This window comes from Ips typographus, linkage group LG8, assembly GCF_016097725.1.
Source record: "Ips typographus isolate SLU linkage group LG8, UJ_Ityp_2.0, whole genome shotgun sequence".
Lineage (NCBI taxonomy): Eukaryota > Metazoa > Arthropoda > Insecta > Coleoptera > Curculionidae > Ips > Ips typographus.
Genome location: NC_138429.1, coordinates 1,828,076 through 1,851,554, shown reverse-complemented (window position 1 = coordinate 1,851,554; position 23,479 = coordinate 1,828,076). Strand labels below are relative to the sequence as shown.

General features: G+C 32.5%; 2 protein-coding genes across 2 annotated transcripts in view; one reads left to right on the top strand and one right to left on the bottom strand.

Moving 5' to 3' along the window:
* The window catches only part of Octalpha2R (alpha2-adrenergic-like octopamine receptor), an 82,231-nt gene that overhangs the window by 37,956 nt on the left and 20,796 nt on the right, over positions 1-23,479 (bottom strand). The gene's annotated exons all lie outside the window — the stretch shown is intronic.
* On the top strand, positions 15,049-15,609 carry LOC145732959 (uncharacterized). The gene is made up of 3 exons (XM_081985529.1): positions 15,049-15,246; positions 15,296-15,464; positions 15,518-15,609. Exons 1-3 carry the CDS (start codon positions 15,153-15,155, stop codon positions 15,555-15,557), a joined length of 303 nt encoding a protein of 100 aa, XP_081841655.1. The 5' UTR covers positions 15,049-15,152; the 3' UTR covers positions 15,558-15,609.

Here is a 23,479-nt window from a genome sequence, read left to right as displayed (position 1 = left end):
ATTTTAAAATAATCCTAGAAAAATTCGAGCACCGATTTTCTCTATATGGGCGTTGCATACCTCTAAAGATTGAAATCATTGTAATGGTCGTGAAAATGAAGACAAATTAAAAGCGAAATTCCACCAGTGAATTAAATTCTGTGTACTCATTACATTAAATGCTTTAATTTGATTGCGGAAAGTTCATTTGGTTGGTGCGTTTATTTGACTTCATGAGAAATACAATACTGTGCTATTATGGCTTTGGCGTGACTGCTGGAAATAGGTTTTTTTTTGTTTTTAATTAAAAATTTAGTTTCAGAACTTTGCTGATATTAATACGAAAAGCTGGCGTTAAGTTTTAGCGGTATTACCACAAAAAAGCGTCGACTAGATGTAACCGAAAAGAGCTTTTCCGGCTCGAAATTAATTCTCGGGTGTCAATAAAAGATTGTCTGTTTGGGAAGAATTCGAAATTAAAAAAGTATTTGAGAGGCAAAGTCGTATTACCGCTTTTCCTACCACACATGACTATAATATCCTGTTCTATTTATCAAGTAAAAAGCCAGAGAAAAACAGATTAAATACGTAATCACGGTTTACGGTCAACAAGAAACTTAAGAAGCAAGAAAACCATTACCCTTGATTTAAAGTTCCCACATTCTCTCTTGCTTATTTCCTATTTATGAGAAAACGTATTCTGCTTTTGCATTCTCACTGAACTGCAATAAATCTTTAATTTTCCTACGCTGCCTCGTGTAATCTGGGCTTTTACAGTGATTTACCTCTGACTCCAGAATATGAAACATTAAATTTAACTCATTTTACTATATAAGCTTCCGTAGTGTGGTAAAATCACTGGAAAAAAGTGGTTTTCCTCAAAAGACAACGTTTGAATGTTACTGATTTTACTAAAAATTAATTTTTGCTTGCTACTACTTTGAGATGTTAAGAAGAGACTGAGAAAGGTTTCGAAATTTGAATTTTTACTTTCTATTTTAACATTTCTTACATTTGTTTTGTTAATTTTTCTCTCTGTCTGATTCCACGTTTTTTAGTTTTCTTTTTATTCCTAACTGGGAAGCTAGTAAGAACCAGAGTGAAATAGGAAAGAAGCAGCATAATTCAAAATAAAAACTAAAAAAGCAAACCAAAGATAGATGATCAATGACAAAGAGAGAGATTCAACCAAGTTTAGTCAAATAACTTAGTAATGTGACATTTGTACTATAGATACTATACCGGGTAGTCAAATATGGATTTCAAGGGCTAGAAATTAGAATATTGCACACCAAACCACTGTAGTTTGCCTCTTTTTTTTACCAACGTCAAATTGTATTTTCTGTCACTATTACAAGTGACTTTTTCATCTTATCACTCTGTAATATCCAACAATATTGAAACATTTCGTCTTTGTATAATCGGTCTTTGTTCTCATTGTTAATCCATTTTGTCGGAAGCCCGATTTCCTGAGAAAACCGGAACCGATTAAACGTCCTTGTCTCTCTTGCAAAACTTTAATAATTGCTTCCACAGTAGTTGCAGAAGTGACTTATTTACAACCCCCAGTGGTGCTATAACTTTAAATGGTCCAAACACGTTAAAATTTAGCAGTTTAGTGCCACGGCTATCTAACTGGTGTAACTTAAAGCAATTCCGTTAATTTAAATGTTAATTCCATGTCAACGCCATTTTAAATTTTTTGGGACAACAATTTTGAACACAGTTTGTTGATTAAAATAGGGCAAAAACTTTGATTGAATTTCAATTTTAGAAATATTGGATTTTGAAGTCCAATGACCCAAAATTCAATTGCATTTTATTTCGAGCTTGCATAGTGGAAGTTGGAAATAAAATTCGCATCAAAAAAGTCTTTCCCCGTTTCCGGCTAGATTTAAAATTTTACGATTATATTGGATATAAAACGTAACACATGGACAGTACAAATTTCCAACCAAAAATGTTTTATAGTACTATGCAGGTGTAAGGAACCATAATTCGATAATAATTAACACACACACACACGTGATAGCACAACAAAGTTAAATTATTAATTTCCCTCAATAATTCCACCATTAGCGAAAAGATAATTTACCAAATTTCCCAGTTACTTATTCCCTAACGATATTGGAACTGCTTTCGCCAGTTTCGAATGAGAAATCCAATTAAACGTCAGCTCCTAGATTCGAAGTTTGAAGTGATTTAAGCGCATTATGAGCTGGAGAGTGTTCAAGATTACGATTCTGATTATTTTCTCCCTAATTGTCAACTGCCAGTATAATTTGAATTGCAATAAAACTGGCAGAAAAAAAAAACCAAACAAATTTTAGATCGTTCTGCAGTTCGGCCAGATTTAAATCGGGCTCGTTCAAAAAAATTAGTTGCGACATTTGCGAAAAAATCCACCATTATAATTTAATAACCGCGGAAGTCAGTCTTTAATTATCTTTCGTCTCTTTACATTACAGTCAACAGAGGAATTCAATTAAATCTGATCAAGCGCCTGAAAGCAATTTAAACGCTTTTATTAACTGAAATGTAAAACTTGTTTTTTTGAAGACTTTTAGATATGTGCAATTACACTCAAATAGGTTTTGTTATTCAATTTTTATGTCAGAAAAATGTTTATAAGCAATTTTTTTAAAGAACGGTTTAGAATACTTTGATACTCTAAAATGTTTCTAAAACTTTTCTTCAAGCTTTTTACGAACAGGTACTCATTCAAAATGTGTATATTCTTATAATTTTTCTGGATTATTGGCAATATTGCCGGGATTTTGCCACTGAAGTGCTACTCTCTACTCGAATATGAAGAAATCTTTATCTCTAGCGCAGGGCAATATTACTCAGGATTACCATATTTATTCAAATGCATTCATCTGTAAGAAAATTAGAATCACAGGCGGACTGCAAATGCCCCACGATTAATTCGTGAAGCCAGTAAATTATTGCCTTATCAGATTTAGCCCCATTCCCACAGACAACTAGCTTTTGTTATCAGCCCGACTGTTTTTCATGTTCTAGAATGTGTTTTGATGTGAAATCAAATCAATACAAGGTGGTCCAGTTTTAAATGTCAATAATTCACCAATCCACAGCCAATTAAAAAATAAGTTGACATTCATTATGTCATTTTCCTGAAAAGTGCTTCCTAAGGAAAATACAGTCCTTCAAATTTCTGTTGTCATAACTGTCAGACCGTTGGGGTATATTGTAATATTAATCAAATTTGGAACAAGCACTTTATTACACGTTATTACGGTGAAAGACCCTAAACTAACCCAACCCAACTTAAAAATTGTCTTGGAAACGGAAAATTCACTTAAGAAGTTTAAAAAATATTATTGTAGCCAGTTTCATAGTTTCCAGACAAATTGAAAGACTTTAGTTTCGAAAATTGACTTTTCATGCAAATCGAGAGACTTTAATACTGAAAATTGACTTGTAGACATAAAAACTACTTTTTCACGAACTTGTTACTACAAATTCATACATTTAAACCTTAAAAATTGACTTGAACCCCAAAATGTAACTGAACTAATGAAAAGTGACATCAGAAGCTTAAAATTTGCATTTGAAGTAAGTTTTCATAATTTGAAGACAAATTTCAATATTTTAGTCTTGAAAATAGTCTTAGCTGCAGCACATTGACATTAGATTCATGAAAATTGTCTTGAAAACTAACTTTCCGTGCTTTTTACTTTGCTTTTCATTTTCTTCGAATTCTGGACTATTTTTAGTGCTTCAAAACTGCTTTCAGCTTGGAAACTCGAGTTTCAAGACTATCTTCACCAAGTTATTGACATAACAAACTTAAAAAACAATTTTTACATTCTTCATAGACTTAAAATGACATTCCAAGCTTTGTCACTATTAAATCGACTTCTAGACACCTCAGTGCTAAAAATTCGGGTATTTCTTAATAAACTAGACTGTTTTTAGTGTTTTAAGGCTGTTTTCAGTGCCTCAAATCGAGTTTCAAGACTATCTTTACAAAGTTTTTGACTTATGAGGCCTAAAAGCCAGTTTGTCCACTGACCATAGTCTTGAAAATGTTATTTCAAGCTTCTTCCCTATTAAATTGACTTCTACACTCATAGTTGCAATAAATTGTAGCATCTCTAAGAAATTCAGACTGTTTTTAGTGCTTTTTAAGACTGAAAAATCGAGTTTAAGACTATTTCCAAAAGTCAAGTTTCTTCAGTAATAAAAGTAAAAAATTTTAGTACCAAATGCTACAATAATAGTCTTGAGAACTAATTTTTAGAAATAAAATAGTCCGAAAATTTAACTTACTTCTAGACTTGTTGTCCAGTCCAGAAAATTGAGTTGTACACCAATTAAAGTCTTGAAAATATACTTTTGGACTCTTTAGTCCTAGTAAAGTCAGTTCTAGCATTAAAAGTCAACTTTTATATTATTTTTAGTAGTAAAAAATGAGTTTCATGCACAATACAATCTTTGTCTTGATTTCCGGACTTTTTTTAGTTCTTGAATGCCAGTCACACACCAGACACTCAACCAGGATGGCAGTCTGAGAAAGCGAATCATAAGACCATTCCTAGTAGTAAAAAAGTTTTTAGACTATTCCGTACAAATTTGGAAGTCTTGGATGTTCAGTTTTAAACGATTTTTTAAATTGAAATTTAGAGGACTGTATCTTCCTTAGGAAACCGTTTTCAGAAAAATGACACAATGCAAGTCAACTTATTTTTTGATTGGCTATCAACTGGACCACCCTGTAGACAATAATGCTGGATTAGAGATGGCCAAACAAACATAACAACAAAGAAATTTTAGGAGCATTATGGAGAGCAGCACCCAAATACATTAATTCAGATAATGGACTTCTTCATGGACAAAATTATCTTGAGCCATCCTATGCTCCATCAAAACCAAATTTGACCAACTTTTTGTCCATTAGTGCAATAGAATGTGTCTAGAATAGCCTCAACTGTTACCCTTTGTACAGTTGGTTTAAAATTAACCAAACTTTGCTTATTAGTGCAGTATTACAGTTTCAATTACTGTTCTAGTTGCTCGAATTGAATTAACCCATGTGGCACATACTTCCTTTTTGTTCATAACTATTTTTTTTTTAATTTTATTCTCGTCTATTCTGTGAAGCTGTGTAATGGTGCTCTTAATGCTCCGAAGAAAGCATATTTGGAGCAAAAATTCAACCATCATTTGTATAATATTATCAATTTTATGATTTTGTTTGCTAGACAAGTTAATTCTGTACGCTTTAATGATGTTTCCTCTCTCTTTCCAACAGAACAAACTGGGAAATTCAATTAAGCATCAACCACTTGGGCCCAAGTTATAATTTAGAACCCTTAATAATTTGAACACCAAACTTTGTTTGAATTGCCTTAGCTGTCGGATCGCGCCAATTTTATTTCCGTTTTATTAACTTTGTATTGCTTTGGCTACATTCGACATTCACCAAGGAAATCTCTAAAGTTTTCAACTTTTTTTTTAATCAACGAACAGAGATTTCATAATATTTTCAATGCTAAATCTTGCCACAATACGAAAGTCCTCCGTAGACTCGTTTAATAATTGATTTCAGTTCAATTCTATTGGCAAGTAAGTTAATTAAGACTTTAACATTTAGTTGGCATCACTCGATAGCAGTTTCCGATTTAATTAACGGTAATAGTTTTATGATCCATTGTGCCAGTTTGAGACTGAATACTCAAAGATTTTCATCAGACAGGAATAAATATTTTCCATTTATTTAGTTTAAAACTAAAATCGGATTTTCCGAGCTTTTGTCGTGTTTTTCCATCGGGACTGTCTTGTCACTGGATTGGAAATGTTTAGTCTTGAACTGTCGTGGAAATACTTGAAAGAATATAAAATCGGTTTATTATTTGCCTGATAATAAAGGCATATGCAAAGAAGTTTTTAAATTAAATTTATATGGAATATTAAATTAGCGGGGTATTTTAATTAGCTTTTCGGAAATAAATTTCAATTCAATTTACTATAGAAAGGCTGCAGTGGTTAATCAATTATGAATTAGAGGTATAATAATGAATGCAGTATTTATTCCATAAAATGCTATATTAAATTTGGCAAACAGGTTATGTTCCAACATGGAAAGTTTCAACTCAGGGTCTATATTGGTGTTTATTAAACAATGCAAACCCTCTGGTATGTGCTGCAGATATGACTGAACAAAAGCCCCAGTCCCAAATTCAAAATTACTACATTCCCTCTGTATTTTTTTTACGAGAATAAAGGAAAACATTTTGATTGTTACCGACATCATTTTTTCCTCTCGTTGCAATACGAAATTTCCATATTATCTTTGAAAACACCGGAAGCGTATGAAAAATTATTTTAAAGTTAAGTTTGCCCCGCATATTCGGGCTTGCCGCAATCATAATAAAAGCTCCTTTCCTTTAAGCAGCCGACAATATAAAAGGCGATTAGAATGCCGCCTCCGACCTCAGCCGATGGCGCCACAAATAACCGAAATATGCTGATGCGCATTATCCTGTCTCTTCATTCCCTATCAGCATTGCTGCATGCTGTGTTCATGGAATAATTAAGTAAAGAAAAACGCTAAAAAAAGCGGGACTTTACATTTTCAAACTATAGCAAATGGTCACAGAAAATCTCATAAACACCAATGAAGAAAAAGACCATTGTGCAGCAGTAGATCTGTTCTTTTTACTGTTTGTGTTTGGTCCAAAAACATCAACTTCCGTTTGTCACGTGACACCGGTTCGTTTTTCAAGTATGATGATCACGAGTTTAAAAATTTGTTTATAACATAAGTCAATGACGTCAAGCTTCCATCTCACTCAGTTCCCATGTAATAGAAAAAAAACGACAATTATTACGTCACTGCCACTACCTGACTGGTGTTGCCAAATTAAATTAACTAGAGTAAACATACAGACCTACAATGACGTAATCTACCACTATAGTGATTTGCCTTGTATATTACAAAAAATTACCAAAAATCACTATAAATGTATTTAAAGGCAGTTTTATATAAATTTAATTGCTATCAAAATATGTACGTATAAACCCAATTTAGTGAATTGTATAAAGCAAATCATATTAGTGCGCCACGCATCTATAATAATTCAATGTGAAAACAGAAACGTCAATTTGAACGTAAATCCATTAATTTACTGGCAATCTGTATTATGCAATTGAAAGCTTGTGCATAATTGATATCGTTTCGGCTATACGTAAACAAAAATTAAATTTGGGGGAGAGTTAATGAGTTTGGTGAAAAAATACTATGGGACAACATAAGAATATAGCTAAATGTCGTTATGGTTCAAAATAGCATGCAACAAATAGCGTGCGTAACAAGGTTTATCATCACAAGCGTTAGAACTAGCAGCGAACAAAAATAGACCATAAATTGATGATGGAGAGCTATTAAATATTAAAAAGTTTCTTGACAAAGTCAAGTTTTAAAATGCTATGTCACCATAGCAAAACTACTTTATAGTTTTAAAGTTGGATAGCTAAAATTCAGTAAACAGAATCTTGACAGCAGGTGTGCAGATATATTCTGCTCTTTTATAACACTGGCTGTGAATTTTACTGCATAATGCGAGAAAGTACAGAAAATATTCCACATGTGTGCTCTATATGGCACACCAGGTTGCCAAATTTAAAAGAGACACTTCCTAAGAGAGCAGAAAACTTAAAATTTCACCAATTTGTCAAGAAAAATGTATAAAATCCAATTTTTACGGAAAAATTAAAAATTGTATTAAGAGAGCAGAAACACATAGAATTTCACAAATTTGTCAAGAAAAATGTATAAACTCCAATTTTTCCGAAAAAATTTAAAATTGTATTAAGAGAGCAGAAACACATGGTATTTCACAAAATTGTCAAGAAAAATGTATAAAATCCAATTTTTACGGAAAAATTGAAAATTGTATTCAGAGAGCAGAAAACATGAAATTTTACAATATTGTCAAGAAAAATGTAAAAAATCCAATTTTCACAGAAAAATTGAAATTTGTTTTAAGAGAGCAGAAAACATGAAATTTCACAAATTTGTCTAGAAAAATGTAAAAAATCCAATTTTTACGGAAAAATTTAAAATTGTATTAAGAGAGCAGAAAACATGAAATTTCTCAAATTTGTCAAGAAAAATGTAAAAGATTAAATTTTTACGGGAAAATTGAAAATTGTATTAAGAGACCAGAAAACATAAAATTTCTCAAATTTGTCAAGAAAAATGTAAAAAATTAAATTTTTACGGGAAAATTGAAAATTGTATTAAGAGACCAGAAAACATAAAATTTCTCAAATTTGTCAAGAAAAATGTATAAAATCCAATTTTTACGGAAAAATTGAAAATTGTATTCAGAGAGCAGAAAACATGAAATTTCTAAAATTTGTCAAGAAAAATTTATAAAATCCAATTTTTACGGAAAAATTGAAAATTGTATTAAAGAGAGCAAAAAGACATGGAATTTCACAAAATTGTCAAGAAAAATGTAAAAAATCCAATTTTCACAGAAAAATTTAAAATTGTATTAAGAAAGCAGAAAACATGAAATTTCTCAAATTTGTCAAGAAAAATGTATAAAATCCAATTTTTACGGAAACATTGAAAATTGTATTCAGAGAGCAGAAAACATGAAATATCACAAATTTGTCTGTATAATTAATAATTTGTGTATTCTTTCAACCCTGTATATTTTGTGTACCAACCTAACCTAACCAAACAAACAAAAACTCAGGCACCATTTTTGCTAGGTTAAGTTGTGTGGTTTGATATTTCTTCATTTACAGAAAAAATGGCGCCACACTTTACAACCAACAACCAACAATAGTTTTTTTTTTACGTTGACTAATGATTACTAACCAGGAAAACCTCCGGAGAATAATTAGCTAAATTGCACCAACGTAAAACAGTTCAAAACGAGACATTTCCTTTAAGGGAAATTTGAATATTAAACGGCTATTGCTCCCTATCCGCCATGTTATAATTATTGTGTTATGCACTTCATAAATTGGAATAGGGTGGGCGAGGCTTGTGTCAATCTGATAAGAATTCCACGTAATTTGAATACACAAACAAGATAGTGTGTAATTAACGTTTGGAACATAATTTTTAATTGTCCTTGGCATCAAAATGCATTTTCCTGTTAAAATTAACTACAACTGAAATAAAATTGTTCGTGTGAAACCGAATGCTCACTTTTAGTCAGTTGGTTATTGTTCTACTGATGGGTTATTACATTTCGGTTTGGCTATCTGGATATTGAATACATACTACAGGATTTGCATGAATTGGCTGTATGAATAGAAATACGCAAACACCGCTTTGTTGGAATTTTATTCACTCATGAATGGCGGTTTAAACTAGCAAATATCGATTCCGGTTACTATATTTTGCAATACTGTTTTTTTAATGGCTACAATTAGATAAAACATTGCAATTCAAAGAAGAATTTATTTTTTTCAGGTAGATACAGTAACAAATGATTTTGTCCATAATACCGCAGTTATTAGTTTAACAGAATTTTCATAACCTGATCGATATGCAGATTTACGCATAAACAAGACATTTTATATGTCCGTATAATATTTCGTACGCCCGTAAAAACTTATACGTAACATCAAAATTTACAATCGAAAGATAGTAGTACTAAACTATTGTTGAATTTTTAAAGTTACTCCCGGAAACGCCGTAAAATTTTCCGGTAATGCGTCATAAAATTTTAGGTGTAGAAAGGTTTTTTCTAATAACGTTTTAGGGTTATGTCTTTCAGTTGACCCTCTTTTTTAATTCGACAAGGCAGTGATAACTAGTTTGAACAAACGTGCTCGTTTATATGGGAAAAAATGAAAAAACTGGCGCTTTTTGGTTCATCTGCATTCATACATTGAAGCTGTCGTCGTTAATAGAAAGCTGTCCTACTTCAACGTTTGCCGCAAGTTTTTTTTCCCAAACAGCTTTTTAATAAGCTCCGAAAGGTTCACGTTTGGCATTGTTTTTGAGGGTTGGAAAAAAATGCCATTCTTGCCTCCATCATTTCGAGTAGCTGCGGAATTTCTTAATTTGTGAGACCAAACTGCATTAAAGCTTATAAATCAGTCTAGAAACTTTAATTCTATTTGAACTTAACAAAAGCAAATGAATTGGTGAGGAATAACCTCAATATTTTAGAGTGTTTCCTGCCCGGTGACTTTATATTGCGCTTATATGGCAAAAGGGATATCTGCAGCAGGAAAAGAAAAAAGGAAACGGCACAGAAGGTGAAATATATCTTTGTAATGAAAATTGATTACCTGTTGCCGTTAAAAATGCGAATTTCTTTCTCAGCCCCTAAATTCCACGTAATAGCTTTCCATCTGATGAAAGTGCCCATTTATTTGCAGTTGTTGAACTTTTCTCGCGATGCTGACTAATGTAAGTTTGGAGAACATTGATAACAATTTTTTTTTGCCTGCGATTTTTAAATTTTACTCATCAATAATGGAAATGGGTTAATAAGTCATTAATCTTAATTATAACGGAAAATCCCATTAAAATGCCAGTGAGCTTTCCGCCAATTTCGACCTTACATGCTTTAAGTTTTGTAGGTAAAAAATGTTTAACTTTAGCATAGAAAACTTCTGACTGCCATGTCGAATTTCCTGCAAGTTTAAATAAAAGAGCTACGATTTTTCAAAAAGTCAAAAAATTCAATTTTTGTCAAAAGTGCAATTTTGGCAAATTTTTATTTTGCTCTATAAGGGTTCCAATGCACAGCAAAGGGCATATTTATACAAAAGAACCTTAAATTAGGTGAAATAAGCACAAAAAAAGCACTTTAAAATTTTTCACTTTTCAAAAAAATTGAAAGAATGGGGGGGTACTAGAGAGGTTTTTTAGGTACTTTTTGAAATTCAATATCTCGGTAACATGAGGAGCTACAGAGGCCATTTTTGACCCATTTTGTAGTATTTTTTATGCTTTTTCGAATGGCGTTGGAACGAATTTCCTGCGAAAAGAGCTACGATTTTTCAAAAAGTCAAAAAATTCAATTTTTGTCAAAAGTGCAATTTTGGCAAATTTTTATTTTGCTCTATAAGGGTTCCAATGCACAGCAAAGGGCATATTTATACAAAAGACCCTTAAATTAGGTGAAATAAGCACAAAAAAAGCACTTTAAAATTTTTCACTTTTCAAAAAAACTTAAAGAATGGGGGGGTACTAGAGAGGTTTTTTAGGTACTTTTTGAAATTCAATATCTCGGTAACGTGAGGAGCTACAGAGGCCATTTTTAACCCATTTTGTAGTATTTTTTATGCTTTTTCGAATGGCGTAGGAACGAATTTCCTGCGAATTTAAATAAAAGAGCTACGATTTTTCAAAAAGTCAAAAATTTCAATTTTTGTCAAAAGTGCAATTTTGGCAAATTTTTATTTTGCTCTATAAGGGTTCCAATGCACAGCAAAGGGCATATTTATACAAAAGAACCTTAAATTAGGTGAAATAAGCACAAAAAAAGCGGTCACCTGACAATTGGCAAAATAACTGTCATAAATCTCAGAACATGTTTTATATCAAATACTGCAACGTTCTCAACCCAGATTTTTGCAACTTTTGAGCATGGTTTGACAGTTTTGACGTTAGTGACAGTTGTCACGTGATTTCAGAAGACTATTTAGCTAGACTATGAAGTGACAATTGTTAAAATAACTGTTAAATCTCAGAAAATCTTATTTCGAAAACTATGTTAAAATGTAATTCCAGCAAATTCTAGTAAAATGTTGACAATTCTGAGATTAGTGACAGACATCACGTGGTTTTAGAGAATAATTTGGAGTAAGAAAATGACTGTTTTAAGCGCATTTTTAGAGTCCTTATTAAATTCCCTATTCAATAAACTGAAAAAGTATATAAAAAGTTTCACAACCAACATAATGGCAATAACGTAATTAAAAACGGTAGATTATATACGAGAAAAACATGAGAACGGTAGACCTGGCAACACTGTGTAAAAATACCCGAAAAGAAGAAAACACTGTGGATAAACATAACCTCTTATTAAGTGTGTTGACGTCACGACCACTCGTTGGAGGACAGTCGTAGTTTGTATTTATGTAAAATAAATCACTTGCTAGCATTAACCATTCCGGGCAAATCATCTTAATGCCGTTATGATAAATCGAGAAGTCTAAATTGCGTCCTCAAAGGCATCAGGTGTAAAACGTCCAAAAGATTTATAGAACTCTTGGAATAGACAAAATATCGGATAATTGATGTCGGAGCTAGTTTAGCGTTAGTTGAACTGTACGGTTAGAGTAATAGTGAAGATTAATTATTCAGACCAATTTTATTAATAACAGTTACCTGGAATGGTTGATAAATGTTGTTCGAACCCAAAAAAAATATATTTTTTTCGACAGTGACGTGCTCGTGTCATTTAGAACGCTTTAAAAATCATTAAAAGTGGGAAAAGTGAAGCTAAAACTCTCACCGGGACTGCTTACTCATGATTAATGGTTCGCCACGGATTAAGATGTATAGCGACAAAACCTTATTAATAAACCTTTTTCCGAAGGAAGTATTAGGAACGGTTTTAACCATTAATTTGCAATAATGTCAAGTGTTTAATCAATTATTATTACAATTACACGATCGTTAATTCAGAAAATATCGACAGACAAACGGTAAACAAATTTGGCAGTTAAACGAATTAATGTAATTTCTTTTTACCGTGGATTTCGTATGGATTAATTTGAAATTTTCTAGAAAACTAGATCCCTGTCATCACTTGCAATCAATTTTCCAATTTCCGTATTCTACGTGAAGGTAATTCCTGCTGTCTGTTCATTGAAACCTAGTGGCAGCTTTTATCCTGGCCATTTCCAGCAGTTAAAATTCTGAGAGATTTGTCACAGAAAAATTCTGTACCTTTAAAATGTAAATCCCAAACGGAATTAAATCAAAACACTCACTAGCGTTCCAATCAAAACGTATCCCCCCGTTTGTTTGAATTCTCTTTAACGACCACGTGCAATGGAGAAACTTTAGATATGGATAAAGTTGTAGTTCTAAAAGGATAAGCGCATTTTCCTTGCGTCGTTAAAAGTTTTGCAAACGGAAATTTAATTTTATCTGACTGGTTTCTATTGCAGTTAAATTCCTAATGTATAATCTTTAAAGTGACCTTATTTCTACAATAATACACATTTTGTTGAATTTTTGACTAAACAAACGTTCCACACCATAAATTATGTCTACCCGACAAATATACGCTAATAAATAAGCTCGAACAAAATTAATTTCGTGAAAAATGAGGAGTAACAAAATGCAATTTTATCTATGACTCTTTTGCACGCAAAACTTCTGGCAAGTTTAAAGACACCGAAGCCATTTACTTGAAATTTACTGTGCTCTGTTTCAATTCAGCATGCCGGTTAGTTCATGACAAGGTTATAAGAAACATATGAGAAAAGTTTAAGATGGATGGATCTGCTGAAAGTTTTATTCGATGAAGTTCTCTTTATAAAAATTGTTAGGTTAAAGTCAGCAATTGTAAAACTGTGAGATAATTCCATATATCAGCAATCACAAACTATAGAGTCATTGTGCTGAGATTTTTGAGAATTGGTTAGAGCTATTAAGAATCTTATTTCTGCCACAAAAATGATTATTTTCACTCAGGTGAAGAAAGTATCTGGTAACAAACCAGGAATGATCGTGCAAAATTGATACGTTGCATGTTTTATTCAAAGTTGAGTGGTTTGTTCTTGCTCAACGGTGGTTGTCAGTTTGGATTTGTCCCTACAAAACTGGCAGCTTTTCCGGAACAAACTTTGAATTAATTATTGTTTGCTCGTCGATGTAAAAATACTACTAGATTTTGCCAAATAAATAAGGGTTTTCAATGCTCGTTTAACGTTTCAGAAACGTTAAAAAATTTACGTTTTTTGTCTACCCAACATGACTATTACAAAAACGAAATGAAGCTGAAAAACAAATTATAAAAAAATGTTATCGTTCTGTTACCACAACAATAGCAATCATATATAAACCGAAACCCTGGCATTGTTCTATTTTACTACCAAAACGAATAGTTGACGTTTGATATATGATACTTTTAAACTATATTTATACTACAGTAAAATAATAAATTTATGCTGCAACATTAGTTACACAATTCCAACTAATTAAACCGCGATTACTAGTTGGTTGTTATTTTGCAACTTAAATAGAATAGGTCAAGGACGGTAAACAGTAAAGGATTGCTTAATCCCATAAAGGCAATGTTGCCCGTACCTCATTAAAATGAGGTGCAAGTCAATATTGTGACAGAAAATTTAAAATGGCGGCCTGGAACGCCATTTTGTCTGTCATTTATTGAAACCACGTGAAATTTCCTTTAAAATGAGGTGCAAGTCAATATTTTGACAGAAAATTCAAAATGGAGGCATGGAAAGTCATTTTGTCTGTCATTTCTTAAAACTACGTGAAATGTCCTTTAAAATGAGGTGCAAGTCAATATTTTGGCAGAAAATTCAAAATGGCGGCCTGGAAGCCATTTTGTCTGTCATTTATTGAAACTACGTGAAATTTCCTTTAAAATGAGGTGCAAGTCAATATTTTGACAGAAAATTCAAAATGGCGGCCTGGAACGCCATTTTGTCTGTCATTTATTGAAACTACGTGAAATTTCCTTCAGAATGAAGTGCAAGTTAATATTTTGACAGAAAATTTAAAATAGCGGCCTGAAACCGTCAAAAAATACAACTTTTTTATTTGTCAAGTTACAGTTGACGTCTCGGTGTCATTTTATGTTAAAATTTCCCGGAACAGACGCTGGTGCAGTCGGTTTTTTGATATCTCAAAAACTAACAGAGTTAGACCTAAAATTTAACATTTTAACCATTTCTTTGCCAGGAACTCGGCCGGATTAACATTTACATGAAATCTGACTAAAAAATATTTACAATATAATATGTGATATTATGGTAAAGGAAATTTGACACCCTCTAGCGGCCAAACGGTGCTATCAATCAACTCATGTGGGGATATTTTTGGAAACCTTGAAATCTGATCTGTCTTTTGTTTTCTATGACATTTTGACGGATCTTGTCAAGTAAGAGAGTAATTTAGGGTCACAGCAATGAGTGTCACAAAATATGTGATTTTATGGTGATAAAACTTCAAGCACACAAAAATGGAAATATGTCAGTGCAACCGATATGACGAAGAAGTAAAGAAAATTCAGTTTTTTTCACTAGGAACGTACACCACAGTGCCTAGTTTAACAGGTAAAATGTCTACCAGGACATTCAGGCTTGAAATATATCGTTTTTTTAGCTTCTACACTAAATGGCTGCATTAAATGGCAGCGTAACAGCGCCAATCATCACGATTTAAGAGTGAACAAACCAATTTTTATGTCGCGCGAAGAAAATGAAACGAAAATGGTCGATCAACATTTGGAATCAAAATGGATTCCTGTCATGCCTGACGTTATATCATTAAGGTGATTATACACGTAAATTTTTGACGGTTGACAGTAAATTTTTTTCCCCACAGGTATATAAATGAAGGCAAGAAGCTTAGTTCACCCTTTTAAATTAATTACATCTGAGAATACATACATTCAAAATTAAATGTCTTCTCCTATATGTTATTAGTTTAATTTAACCGTAGTTTACACAGTTTTTAATGGCACTGCACTAAGTAAGTTCTATGAAGCTGTAAATTAAACTTGATTTGAAAACACGCACTTTATGCCTTCATGGACGAAGTTTTCACTGTTTCTAAAACAATACAGTCTGTTTGATATGTGTACTATATTTTGTCGTTTTGCTAGGAAAGGCTGATTTGGCATGAAACACTTTAAGGAAATTTGCTGTTAAAATTGAAACTTGCGGTAAGAGATTTTAGTCCATATTTACGTGACAATGGTCTTTTGCTTAATTAACACTAAAAAGAGAAAAAATTTAGTAGTAGGGGTGCTATGTAGTGCAAATCACTGTAGTTTGAACAAAATAAGCACAAAAAATACTTTAAACCTTTCAAAAAGTGGAACAATTTCAATTTGTACAAAAATTGCAATTTTTTTGTTTTAAAAATTTAAAAAAAAAATTGGTTTCTTACTTAAATACAAGATACAAGATTTGTGATTTGCTAAAATCAAAAACAAGAGAGTCTCTGTAGCTAAGGTTGAAATTGGCATGAAACTCTTCAGCATTGTAACCGGGGTGTGTCGTTTAAATTGACATGTATGGAAAGCAATTTTGGTCCTTAACAAAAAAAGTATTTAATTTGAACATAACTAAAGCGAAACTAAAAAATAATAATATTTGACAGTTCATTAGTTGCAACGTTTTGATGTGTTTCAACTTTCTTCAAATTTGAAACTATGCAGTGACTGAATGCCACAATAAACTTATCTGAACCGATATCAGAAAATAATAAGTGAGTTATTTTATCCAGATATAGGTCAAACTGTTCAGATCCATTAAGCAGACAAATAACGAATGAAATATAAACGAAAATTTGGACATAACCCTTCTCAAAACCTTAAAGCGAACTGCTTGCCTGACAGCTGATTACTAGGCCAATTATTAAAGCTGAATGGCTACAAACGTAGTTATCTTCAACAGCTCAGCATACCCTTGTAATATAGATTTAATCTGATGTAAAATATTCTCTGGTTGTACAGGAATTCGGTCTTAAATGTGGTATTATCGTTCCTGTCCTTAATATCGTTACGAAATGGTCGCCATAATTCGTGAAAATCAAATTCGAATATAATATATTACGCACGGGTCTGTATGAATTCGAAATGGAAATGGGAAGTAGGCAAATTTAGTCCCCCTTTTTAAATCGATCAGTTCCAGTTTGGACCAAACCCTATTAGGACCCTACTTTGACTTTACCCCCAGGATTTTTAAAGTGATCATTTTTTTTATTTTTAAGTGACACTAAAACAAGAGAAAGGAAACTGCTCTATTTGAAATTGGGCCGATTGGCGCTTGCTCAAAAATTCCAAAACTAATCTTAATCTCGAGGGTAGGTAGCTAGGTAAACTTCGGGTCATTTACAACTCGATTCCATTGTATCGCGAAAACTTTCATCCCCCCATTGCAAAGGCATACAAAATAGACCCGAGGAATCGGAGAGAGAATTCTTTAGAAAAAGTAAACGGTCTTGTTCGTTTTACATTGTTTGAGAGCGTCTACTACTTTTTCATTTTCACTCGACAAAGCCCTTTTAAACGCAATGTAATTCCTAAGAAAATATATAAGCTTTTAAGGTAACGATCGTCTCCATTACCTCTCTATCTTACTCAAACAAATTAAATGCTTACGATGCGAAGCGGCATTGCATTATTCTTATGCCCCCATTTACAAATACGAATCGATAACGTTTTATTTATTTAGAAAATGTGCACAATTTACTCAGGCAAAAGGCCGTTCTCCAATTTTCTCATTAATCAGGTAAACCGGCAACATTTTGACTATGTCAAAGTCAATACAATACTAATGGGATTTGAATGTTTTAGCAGGTTGTTAACCGGAACAGAAATTACCATCCCCCATAAATGCGTTCCGATCGTTTCAACTTTATGGTCGAACTCAATATCGCTGATACGTAACTCATTTTGGAAGGGGTAGAGGAGGAGAGGGATGAAAATTGCACCGGCTGTGGTGCAAGGGCTTTTCCAAATAATTTTGTCACTGACTGTGTTTGGTAATGAGCGCCAATAACAACCTTGGGTTGGTTTACACAAAGCTCATTTTATTGGTTATCCATTGACATATAAAAGTCTTGAAAAAGTTTGGCAAAATAAGCAAGTTACATAATTCAATGGCTATCCATAGATGTGTAAATGTGTTGTAAAAACAGACCAAATAAGCATGTTTGTTAAGATTATTATTACTTACTACAGATTTCGATGGAATTTTAAATTCGACAAATGACATTTGACAGAGAAAACACAAAATGTGTTTCGTTTGCAAAACTTCTACCTATTTATCAAACTTTTTTTTAGGCGAAAAAACCAACAATTTTTCACATTGTCAGCATAATATTTCCCAGTCAACGAAACGTTCTCCCCGAAAAAATCATTAATGCCCCCGCCCGACCTAAATAATTCAAAAGCTTATCCTTAATAGACCTTATTTATTAATCCTCAACTTGATTTAAACCAACAAACTTTTTCGGTAATATTTTAGCAGGAAATTCTCGCGCGTCAAAAATATTCTTCAAAAGAATCGGCGCCGGATAGTAAATAGAGCTATTAACTGCGCCGTGTATTCTTTCGAAAGTTAATTTACTGTTTTTAGTGTCAATAAGCCCCTAATAACGTTGCTCCTAAATTACTCCCGAGGAATTTCTATTTAGTCCCGGCTTAAACGAAACGCCAGCTTTTTGTAGTTCAAGGCGGAAGTCAACCGTAATAGGATAAATCGAAAAAAAAAAGATGTAAACTTTCAAAAAGGCTTTTCGAATCCACCTAATTTATGTTAAAACAAAAAACCTTATTGTAGGTGTATTTTGAGTGGTTTTTATCATTTTTGTGTCGTATTAATTACTAATAAAAAACGTTGCTAACAACTGTTTTAAGTGTTACATTTTCAACTACCAGAAAAATTTAAATTGAAAAAAGTGAGGGCATATTAAATGTTAGAAGTGAAGAAGAAAACAAGAATTTAAATCAGAAACAGGGTGGTCCAGTTTTAAGTGTCAATAATTCACCATTCGATAGCTAATCAAAAAATAAGTTGACTTGCATTATGTAATTTTTCTGAAAAACTTTTCCTAAGATACAGCCCACAAAATTTCAATTTAAAAAAGTGTGTAAAACTGAACATTTAAGACTTGTGAGAGTCCAAATTTGTACTGAATAGTCTAAAAATTTGCTATTAACTACTAGGAATAGCCTTATAATTCGTTTTCTCAGACTGTCAGTATCTGAAACTGGATTTTAAGAACTAAAAACTTTGTATGTAACTAAAAAAATTGTACTGTACATAAAACTCATTTTTTGCTATTAAAAATAATCTAAAAATTGATTAAAAGGCTAGAACTGACTTGAACTAAAGAGAGTCTATTTTCAGGACTTTAATTGGTGTACAACTCAATTTTCTGAAACAAGACTAGAAGTAAATAAAATTTTTAGGCCTGATAAGTCAAAAGATAGGCTTGAAGCATCTTAAAGCACTAAAAACAGTCTAGATTTTTAAGAAATACTTTAATTTTTAGCACTGAGGTGTCTAGAAGTCGATTTAATAGTAAAAAAGCTTAGAATGACATTTTAAGTCTATGGAGAATGTAAAAATTGTTTTTTTACGTTTGCTATGTCAATAACTTCGATTTTGAAGCTGAAAGCAGTTTTGAAACACTAAAAATAGTCCAGAATTCTAAGAAAATGAAAAGCAAAGTAAAAGGTACGAAAAACTAGTTTTCAAGACAATTTTTATGAATCTAATGTCAATGTCCTGTATCTAAGACTATTTTCAAGACTAAAATATTGAAATTTGTCTTCAAATTATGAAAACTTACTTCAAATGCAAATTTTACCTTTCTGATGTCACTTTTTGGTGTTCAAGTCAATTTTTAAGGTTATTATACATTTAGTATGAATTTGTAATAAAAAATTCTAGAAAAAGTGTTTTTTTATGTAAACAAGTCAATTTTGAATATTAAAGTCTCTGGATGTGTATGAAAACTGGTTAGAAACACAATTTTTAATCTTCTGAAATCAATTTTTATCTTTTCTAAATCAATTTTCACAACTAAAGAATTTCAGTTTATTTGGAAACTATGAAAACTGGCTACAATAAATTTTTTTAAGCTTCTTAAGTCAATTTTTCGTTTTCAAGACAATTTTTAAGTTGGGTTGGGTTAGTTTTGGGTCTTTGAACGTAATAAGTGAATTATCTCGTAAACGAAGAATTAAATTAGAATTGTATAAGAGATAATTAATTTTTCATCGCGAACAATAAATTTAAAAGAAACTGTAATTTTTGAAAAATATCCAAAGACGTAGAAAATAAGGCAAAAACATGAAAACCATCTTCCTGTATCTATGCTTCTGGAGAATTTTGGCAAACGTCATACATAATGAGTATTAATTTCTAGAGTGCTTGTTCCAAATTTGATTCAACGGTCTGACAGTTATGACAAAAAAAAACGATTTTTTAAAGTGAAATGACATAATGTATGTTAACTTATTTTTTGATGAATTATTGACATTTAAAACTGGACCACTCTGTATACAAACTTGATGACTAAAACAAATTTGACTGTACCATACAAACTAAAGTAAAATTTTCTCTTCTCAACTTTAAACTTCAGATGGTTGCCCTTCTCTCTCTCACGATCGAAAAGAAGAGGGTTAATCATCCGACGGTTTGTGAACTTTTCAGTAAAGACAATTAAGTTTGTTTTGCCTTGATTAACTTTTAGCTTCCACTTCTGGAAATGCGAAAGCCGAAACGTGAGCCGCTTTCCAAATATGTATTTTCCCCTCTTGCGCATAGTAATTAAAATCGTTAATGACTGCATGAACAAATTTAAATTAAACTTATTGATTTGTACGGATGACCCTTTTATTATACATGTTTCAAATGTATAGTATTGTTCGAACGAAAGGAGATTAGCAAGTCTTTCTATTTTTCCATTATGCAAAATAGTTCACTCTTTAAAGTTCTGAAGCTAAACGAGTTTTATGTGTGTGTTCTTTGAGTATAGTAGGTAATCCCATTGACTTTGTACCTTCCTAAGTAATCACTATAGTTTCATGAATTGTATTTTCACGTCAGAACAATAATGTGAAATAACAAGTTCTGTTGTGATAGGGAATAATGGAAATTAGGTTGGCTAGTTCAATATTGTACATTCACCCTGTTATACGAAAATACAAATAGCCCACTTTTGATTAGAGTAGTAATACAGCTAATAATAAATTATAAAAGTCATTTTTTGTTTCTTGACAAATTATTCACATAATTTCATTGTATACGACACCCAAGTTTTTAAAAAAACAAATAAAAGTGTGTCATCCTCGCAGTGTGAACAATTCAAAGTTTTTTGATGTTCTAGTTGGGCAGATTCTACCCGTTAAATTTGAATTAACTACAGAAACCCCGCTTTTCCTACAGATTAATAAATTAAGCTTGTTAGATACTGTTCACAACGCTCCCGTACATATTATAGTCTTGTTAACTTTCTAACAAGCAAACAGCCTAAGCAAGATACGTCAGAATGTGTGTTGTAAACTAGGAACATAGTTTGGTGTATAGTTACAAACCCCGATTTGCATAAACTTTAGTGTTGGGATGGACTTAAGTCAAAAATTGTGTTAACTATAATCGTTTGATTGGTAAAAAAACAAACCCAATAAATCTGGCTGATGTAAGTACGTAATTTGTGGAGATAAACCTAACAAACAGTTCCACTTTGATTTAGTCCGAGTAGCCTTAGACCAATTTGTTGGGAGTTAATCCTAAAGAGAAACTCGGTATGCACGCTACGCAGCAGCTCTATAACTGATTTATTTCATGTTTACAAAGCCTTATTGTTAACCGTCCTCATAGAGGAACCCTAATTATTATTGAAGGATAGTTTGCCAACGAAATAACTCATTACGTAATGAGAGGTTACCCCAAACTCGCAGCTGTTGCGTGATTGATGAGAAGTTATTCTATTCTATCCAAATTTGGGAGTGCATTACGTTGGGTACTAAATATTAATATTGAAAAACTGTATTATTTATAACAAAAAAAATGAAAGTTGCTAATTGCAACGACACCCAATTAAAAGTTAATTTGGCCTCTTTGCGGTTGCGGATTTTAATTACAAGAAAGTTTTTGTTCCTCGTTACAACGCAGACTAAAATAGAACGGAGATGCAGCTCCTAATTTGAAAGGATTTACGTACTTTCCTAAGAAGTTCCTTGTTTGTATGCATAAATCATGTTTTGTAACTTGCCAAAGGTATTATTTTGCAACATAAATGCAAAATTGTAGTTCATTTCAAATGTGTCCATTCCACTTACTTTTAAGGGTGATTTAATAAAAAATGACATTGTAGAAGAATTTGTTTTATGTATCAGCTTACGCTTGAGTTCATGATAAATCGTCTTGCTGCTTTAAAGACTTTTTTTTGCTAGGACCTGTTGGCCGTGACGATGCTCCCCCACGTTGCGCTCTTTCGTGCCTATTCCCAATTTTGGCTTTTAGTCTAATTGGATTTCGACATCACTTGATTTTCGGATTGCGTGCCAACCGAGAAATTCCGGCAAATAAAACGTCGACGACTATTTTATAATAGATAAAACTAGGAGTTTACGTTACATACTTCCGGTAAAGCTATCAGCAGCTCAAGCATATCAGGGTCGGGCAACAAGCCACTTCACGTTCAACGAAAGCTGGTTTATTGTACTTTCCTATTTTACACGGATTGCAGAAATGGAAAACTTTTGTGCACTAAGAATACGAAAGAGAACGCTCCATGTGGCTTAGAGGAACGTAAGCCAGCCCTTTTCCTATTCTTGAATCTCCGGTTGGGTGCATATATCGACTCGGCCTAGTTCGATCGTTCTCCACTTTTTTCCACTTTCCAACGAAAGCGTGCTGTTACTTTTCGTAATTTATGACTACACACTTTTAGCTTTTTAGACCTTTGTCATTGAAACAGTCCAGAAGTCTGATATAACTCTACAATTGCATGCATTTTAGCACAGTGGGTGATTGGAGATTCGTAAAAAAGCAGCAGAAACACTGGTCTGATTTACGCAAATACTGCACATTTATAGCAAGTCTAAATGATGTAAATACTGTGATTTACGCAAATACAAAGCATGAAGACTCACTAACCTAACCTAAAAAATAATGAACTGCTAGCTAGATAGCTAGTCATACTTTCCTGAAATGGTTCCAGTAGAAAAATTAACCTCTTTAACGGTTACCCTACTTTACACCGCAATTTTCTTAAGCATTATTAAACTGACGTCTTTTCGTTTAAGGACCTTATTACCTCCACTTTACGATCGGGAATTTCTTCCGTTTATCTGAACTAATTTACTTTCAGCATCAAGATAGTGCAAAATTCTAAAGAGGCCATCGAAATTGATCGATTCCAGAAAAAAAAAAAGAAAATTACAGGTTGCTGTAAATTTAGCTCGCAAAGAAAAAACATTTTTTCCCCCATTGCGGCTATCAGAAATGAGAAAGACAGATAGCGTTGCAATCTGCCCGAAACTTCCCAGGAAGACAAATCTCCCAATCTTTTATCGTATTCTCCAATTTAACTTAACTAGGGGGAATTCAATACAAAAAGTCCGTCCGGTTAAACAAACTTTTAAAGGATTTACTGTGGCAGCCGAGTTGAATCAGCAGTGGCGACTTTTTCCTTTTCGACTGGTATAGAACCGATTTCAATAGCGGTCAAGGTAGAGTGCACTTAATTTAAAATTGCATTATTTCACTAGACAAAGCCAATTGAAACGAGTAATTAAGTTAAAACCGGCGGCTACATGTG

Coding starts and splice junctions, on each gene's coding strand:
- LOC145732959 (XM_081985529.1), top strand. CDS start 15,153: ATGGAAATATGTCAGTGCAACCGATATGACGAAGAAGTAAAGAAAATT. Junction 15,247..15,295: donor CACAGTGCCTAGTTTAACAG/GTAAAATGTCTA, acceptor TCGTTTTTTTAG/CTTCTACACTAAATGGCTGC. Junction 15,465..15,517: donor CCTGACGTTATATCATTAAG/GTGATTATACAC, acceptor TTTTCCCCACAG/GTATATAAATGAAGGCAAGA.